The sequence below is a fragment of the Berghia stephanieae genome, chromosome 2 (genome assembly GCF_034508935.2).
Source record: "Berghia stephanieae isolate SIO BIC M18660-M18661 chromosome 2, UCSD_Bste_1.3, whole genome shotgun sequence".
Classification (NCBI taxonomy): Eukaryota; Metazoa; Mollusca; class Gastropoda; order Nudibranchia; family Aeolidiidae; genus Berghia; species Berghia stephanieae.
The window spans coordinates 128,829,133-128,836,200 of NC_088361.1; the positions used below are offsets into that span (position 1 = coordinate 128,829,133).

The 7,068-nt window shown below is 34.3% G+C and overlaps 1 protein-coding gene across 1 annotated transcript; it reads left to right on the forward strand.

The window, feature by feature from the left end:
* Positions 1–301: 301 nt before the first annotated feature.
* On the forward strand, positions 302–5,345 carry LOC144966601 (uncharacterized). Its single transcript, XM_078903308.1, has 3 exons — positions 302–456; positions 1,328–1,488; positions 1,841–5,345. Exons 1-3 carry the CDS (start codon positions 435–437, stop codon positions 4,187–4,189), a joined length of 2,532 nt encoding a protein of 843 aa, XP_078759434.1. The 5' UTR covers positions 302–434; the 3' UTR covers positions 4,190–5,345.
* Positions 5,346–7,068: the final 1,723 nt, after the last annotated feature.

Sequence of the window (7,068 nt, forward strand, 5' to 3'; positions counted from 1 at the left end):
TGGTCGGAATGCTCACGGTCAGTTTTTATGACCTCATCTTTTTCAACCGGATGTCTTGCGAGCGCCGTTTATGAGATCGGGAAATGAATGGTGTTATTTGAAGCAGAATTGAATTCTCTTTCGTTTGGTATATAATTTTATATTTTATAATATCATATTCCTTTCTAAAACTTGATTTTTTTGAAGTTTTTGACGAAAAAAATGCCGAAATATGAGAACATTGAAACGAAACTTACATGGAATGAAAAAGTATTCAATTTTCTATTCATGGTAAAAATTCGAAACTATTTTATGGAACAGCGTCCGCAAGCTGGCTATTTAAAAAGAACGACCATGCCCGGCGAAGTCATTCAAACGAAGGAGCCGAGTTGACGTTAGTCGACTCGCGACTAGTTGTAAACAAGGTGTGATTGATTGATTGATTTCATTCAGGAATGGATTCAAAGCTCATTATAGGTAAGTTATATGTTTGAAATCTACTTTCTGATCATTGAAAATGTTGCTTTTTTTATATTAGTTAGTTTTTTTTGGTCAAAATCGTAAACGCAGTGTCTTTTAAAATTCTTTCACTTGCGGTATTCCCTCGTATCTAGCAACTGGGAACTTTGTGGCACTTTGTATTTTTTTATGTTATATTTTCCCCTAAACAAATACCAGTAAGACTTTAATCAGTTATCTAATTTTATATGACACCAATCTAAATTTTATTTTAATGAATAATACAGCTGTATTTTGTCATCTTAATACACTAGACTTTTGTGGCGATGAAATCTTGATTTCAAAATGGCGGATACTCAATTCAGGTTTCGGACGAGTCCATTGCGGACAACTTATCGAGATTCACATTAGTTTTGTTTTAGTTCGAATGCGTTCTAAGGTTATTGGTCAAGACATTATCATTAATTATTATTATTATAGAGGCGTATGTGACTTTACAGCAATAGTAAGCTTTTTTTTTAAAAAATTATGTTATGAAACTTTGCTTTGGATGGGCTCAGACCCCTGTCAATAATTTGGATGTGGACTGATCTGTTTATAAAGTTATATGACTATTGTGATCCTTCAATATAATTTCAGTAGATCAAATATTAATTGTGCGCTACCAGACTGCCTGGTACTTATTATTACTAGCTATTACCATGGCAAATGACTTTTTTTTTTCATATTCATGTTGTAATTATTGCCATTTCATCAGATTCAGATTATTGTTTGGTATTTTTTATTTATTGGGGATTATAATAACGTGTATCTATTTCAATGTTTGAGTAAGGAAGATTTTGATTTTAATGATAAAATTAGTAATTTTCATTTTGATATATTTCCTCAGATGATGATGTTTACCAAGGGTTAAAAAATACCTTTTTGGTATCTGGGAGAGGTAGACGACCAGATTTGCCACCAATAAAAGTGAACCAGAAGTTACTTGTACAGCTTTATTTTTTGAAGCAGGAATCGGAGAACTGCTCATCAAAAAAATCTTGGAAGGAGGTGACTATATTTTTATTTCGTCATTTATATGTAATCACGTTTTTTTCAGAGAAGTTTCCCAAAGCTATCATGTGATCATCCATTGTCAAGAAGTGAGCAAAGTCAAGACAGTTGTTCTCTGACCGCTTTTTTTTTTTTTTTTTTTGCTGGCTAAGATTAAGATGTTTTGTTACAGGAAGAAATCGGTGAGGATCATATGAAGGGGTTTTGGTGCATTTCAGTGCCTAGTGGGATTCACTGTACATATGAGTAAGCATTGCTAACGAGAAAGGTACAGAGTTAGGTAACAATTGACAATGTAAAATTGTGTTGTATCGCCATTGTCTCATCTTTTCAAATAATTTGATTTCAGATTGAAGACTGTCTTCTACGGATATCCCCAGACCTTGCATCACACAGATCACGGATAAGGCATGCAGTGGAGCGTGCTTACCAGAGATTCTGCATGCAACGGCATGATCTGTCGTTCCTGGAATGTGGGGTTGACTTCGACTTTATTTCGGATAAGTTGTCGAGTTTTGGCATCACCCGTGCTTCATTGCCCTTTCCGCCTGCATCTTCACTGGATTTGAAACACATCGATAACGGATTAGTTATTGATATTGAACTTTCCAGGAGGGATATGGGATTAAGTTCAAACACAACGGCTCAATGGGTTTGTCATTTATCTGGACTGAGCATCAATTCTAAACTTTTTTGTGTCCTAAAAAAAACATTCAAAGAGTATGAACGACTCAGGAGCAACAAGACCAAAAATCCTGAAAGGCTTCAGCAATTTCTGCTATCAAAATTTTCCCTTTCTTCGTCTCCACAACCACCCTCACATCTACAGCCTTCATCGTTGCCATTACAAGTGCACCCTACGCCTCGCCCACCCACCCCACTACGATCTAGTCCAACTCCAACTACTCCAAAGCTGAAAGATGACCAGTTACATTTGATTCAGTCTTTGAATGAAAAACTTCTAATTGTTGAATCTGCACTACGTGATATTCAATCGGAGAAATTTTCTCTACTGGAGGAGGTAAAAGGACTGAAAGAGAAACTTAGTTCAGCTGAGGATAAAGCTTTAGTTACTGTGTCTAAATTAGAAGAAAAGTTTGAAGCTGAATTAAAGAAAAAAGATTTAAAGTTAAAAGAAATTAAAACTGGGCATGACAAAATTTGTAAAGATTATTGCTCAACTATATCTGTTTTACACAGTGATTTAAATAAGAGAGATTTGTCCTTACAGAAAATGAAGTCAAAAAATAAATACCTTACAGATGAGTTACAGAAAGAGATCATCAGATATGAAAATTTAGAAGCTAATCCATTTGAAATTAAAATTAAAAATTCTAAAAATAATGAATATTCTGATGATGTCAGGAAAGCTGTCATCGCCTTAGTTTGTGAGACAGGTGTCTCAGCTAAAAATGTAAAAAAAGTAATTGATATTGTATCAAGCAATATTTTTCATTATGTATTTTCTGAAAATTTACCTTGTGCTCAAACAGTTTTAAACATGTGTGATGAGGCTTTTGTCCTTTCAAATATGCAAACTGTTGAAAATGTTTTAAAATCTGAAAATGCTACGTTTCATTTTGATGGTACATCAAGAGATCAGAAAAAGATAGTGGGACATCAGTTCACTTTAGATAGTGGGGAAACCTTTTATCTGGGGTTTTTGCCTGTTGCCACTGAAAATTCTGACACTCTTTTGGATATTGCTATGATTGTTATTAGTAATTTAGTTGATTGCTATAAAGATGTGTACTCCATTTCTCCTGATATTATTTTAAGAGAAATTCTTTCTAAAATTACTAGTGTCATGTCTGATAGGGCTGCGCCCAATATTCTTTTTGGTCATAAATTTACAGATAAACTAAACGCTGAGCTTGGAGATTCCCTTCAGATCAGTTTTTTGCATTGTAATGCACATTTTCTATTAGGAATTAGTTCTGCCTTTGAAAAGACATTGTCAGTTTTTGAACGAAAGTTGATCACTCAGGACGATGAGTATTTAGGAAGGGACAAAGATGGGGCCTTTTCATTTTTTAGCAAAGATTCAGAGTCTGCGACAAATAGAATAATTCGATGTACTTGTAATTTGTTGGGTCCCAGGGGTGACCAGAAAAATGGATGTCGTCCACAGTGGATTACTTTTTGTTCTGATACTCACAATGTTGTTCCCATTCCTAGTTTTAAGTCCAACAGGTTTAATTGCTTTTTTGAAGCTGCTGTTTCTATTTTATTCCACCATGACAATTTATTGAATTTTTTCACTTCTGGTATTTTACATGATAACCCAAATTTATTGATTAAGAGTGTTACTCATGACCTTCAAGATTTAAGGTTAATGTCATTGGTTTGTTGTATTTCCCTATTTTGTTTAAAAGTCACTTCGCCTTATTGGTTTCTTGTCAAGAGTAATACAGTGAAGTATACTGATTTTTTTATGTATGTTCAAATGATGCATGACTGTTTTAAGAAATGGGCTGATGATCCCTCTGAATTACTTGATATTTCTTTTACATCTGTTTTTGGAGATGCTCTCCCTTTTTCCAAATCCCCTGCATTTGATATGGTACATAGTCAAATTGACAAATTTAATAATGTTGTAATGATTGATTTGTTAAAAATATTATGCAAAGATGTTTCTTCTGTTACTGAGAGACAGTTGAAAGATTTTTTAAATGATGGATTATGCTCATGTCAGTGATGAAATGAAAAGAACATTGAGCCATTGTCCTCTTACAAATTTGGTTGGTGAGAGTGCATTTGGTGATTTCGATTATGACATTAGTAAAAGGAGAAATGCATCACTCCATAATCGGTCCACCATTCATGCTGTCAAACGCAATAAAACAATATCGTTTTTATCTAAAAAGTCTGTTGAAGAGCAAGGGCTCATGTTCAAAGTAGCTAGAAAGCATGGGAAGAAAATGCGAAATGAGAGTAAGATGTTAAAAGATAAAGTAGATAATGATATAAGATTGAAATTTGTAGAGAATCAACAGAAGAAGATTGATAAGCAGATAAAGGATATGGGAGAATATTTCCAAGGTTGAACGAGATGTTGAATTACACGGTGGGCCCTGTCGAACAGATAAAGATGTAATTGATTTATTTGACAGGCTTAGAGTTGAAAATTATTCAATGACAAAGATAAAAGATATATTGAAGAGTGAAATACGTTTTCATAAATGTATGTCGGGCGGAAGGAGTTTAAGATTTGGTGATGTTGATTTTATGTTGGATGCTTTAAAGTCTTTTTTAAAATCAAATTCTGTTTCTGGTGACATTGAGAACCCATCTAAGAAGCGAAGAGTTATATAGCCTGATTGAGTTTAATTTCTTTTTCAAGCATTAATGATGTAATGTGCATTTTTTTTTTGGTGATTTCTCGGTTTCGGATTATTTTTCTCTCTCAATTTTCATAGCTTAGTCTGAAGCTGCTGAAGTTATCTAATTTATTTTACTAAGGAGATCATACTATTTCTGAATTGTACGTTATTCATGCTGTACGTATGAAGTGTTTTATTTGTATATCCTGACATTTTGCATATTTGTGAGTTTTTTTATTAGGTGAAATTTTTGTGATTTCATTATTTCAGTCTTGCTTCATGTTCTTTAATGACCAATGTGTGGCTTGCATACTTTGGCTATTTACATTTTGTCATTGTATGGATAATGAACTTTAATTTGATGTATCACATGAATATGTACATGTTTTTATTATTTTTTAATGAATTTTTAAAAATCGTTCAAATTGCTCTTTTTTACCTCCCTTGTCGTTTTATGTGAAATTGGCTTCGGAGCCATTTTCAAGACCTTTTAAAAGTAAAATAAAGTTCTTTAATATGCTTGGAAAAAAATAGGCGTGTTCCCTGTGTTGCTGTCTGTCTGTCTAGCAAGTTTTAGGTATGTGGTTTGATTACTTTTCATTTTACAATAGCGCAAAGTTGACACCGGAGCAAGTTGCGCAAGGCGCATATTTTTCGAATCTTCAATATTGCGTAAATTCCTTAATAATTGAGTTAGAGGGCTCATTTTGGTATCAAACTTCTTAGAAAATTGAGTACTATGTGATGAAACATAGACTTTTTGGTTTTTTCTTAACTCAAAATTTGGTTTGGTGTACCTATTTAAAGGGAAGAGGAGGTTGATTCTTGCTGTCTCATCTATCCCTCCATCTCTGTTCCCCTCTGCCATATTGCTTACTGTTTCGGTTTTGGGGCAGGGTAGGGTGGCACATTATATTTGCTTTGTTCCAATTTCCACCATTCCTTCACCGCGCTGTTTGATATTGACGCCTTACCTCACCTAGCGGTATTTCACTGTGACTGACAACTGGTTTATGCCAGTATTTTCTTGGAATAGACCCTTAAGAAAAATTTATATTTTTCCTCTTAGCTGGGGTCTTTAGCCATGAGTGAGTGAAAGAGATGCTTAACAAGGAAGACATTTTTTCCCCTTGTATAAATCATGTCACAAATGTCATAGTTATCTTTATTATAGTTTTACATTTATCTTGATGTGAACCCTTTGTCTTGTGGGACATTTGGTGTTCTCAGACTTTTCACATTGACGGATAGTAATTTTCTATTTGAACCATTTCCCCTTAAAATTATCCTACCATATCTGTGTTGCTTGAGAAAACATACTCTAGATCTTTAATCTGTTGACTACCATTTCATCATCCTTACTGATTTTGTCAAGACCAAAGTGTACGCGAGTGTTTTAAAACCCGTCTTTTTAAAAATCATGAGCTTTGGTAAGTCTTGAGACTTTCCTTGCAGTCGAGGAGTTCTCTTGATAAGTCCTCTTCTTCAATCCGTTTATATCTGTTGTCCTTCTTTTAGACTTTTGTCTTTGTTCTGGAATGAGATTATCTTTTCAAGGCATTTTGTTGGATGTATTTATTTCTATCCTTTTATGAGATCATCCTTTAGGATTTCTTTACCTGTGTAAATCATCTCTGGATGGTATATTATCATTTAGTCAATGCTATGGGTTTTGTAAACATCGAGGATAAATTGTGCTAGAGTCTGGGTAAGACCTAGGTGGTCTCCAACTTTTGGGTTTTCCTCTATTCCCCGTTTGAATCATCTGGTAAGTGCAGATGTATAATATACCCAGCCAACCTCCCATAAGAAGAAACAAATGTTGAAACTTGAAGAGTGAAACGCTTATTGATTACATTGGTTCACAAATAACATTTGTAACATTTCCTGTGGATAATGGATTCTTCAGATTGATTGCATTATTCTGATGAATAATGAAATGATAATCACCCAATATGTCGGAGCTCACTTGTGGTCTCAATCGTCTGTGTCATATGTTTGTGTTGAGAATAGTGTTGATTGTGTTTATTGACCTCATGAAGTCACGTGAGGGACCTGAGAGTTATATTTGAAACCGCTTTTTTGTAGTGAATAGCATTGGCTGTAGAGCTTCCCTCTCTTGGCCAGGCGGAGCAGCCGTCCCATCACCGCAAAGTTTTTATTCTCTATTTACTTCATTTCATTGTTTTCATGTCTGCATGACAAGACCGATAACTACGGATGTAAAAGATAATCTTTCTTTATCTCTTAATAT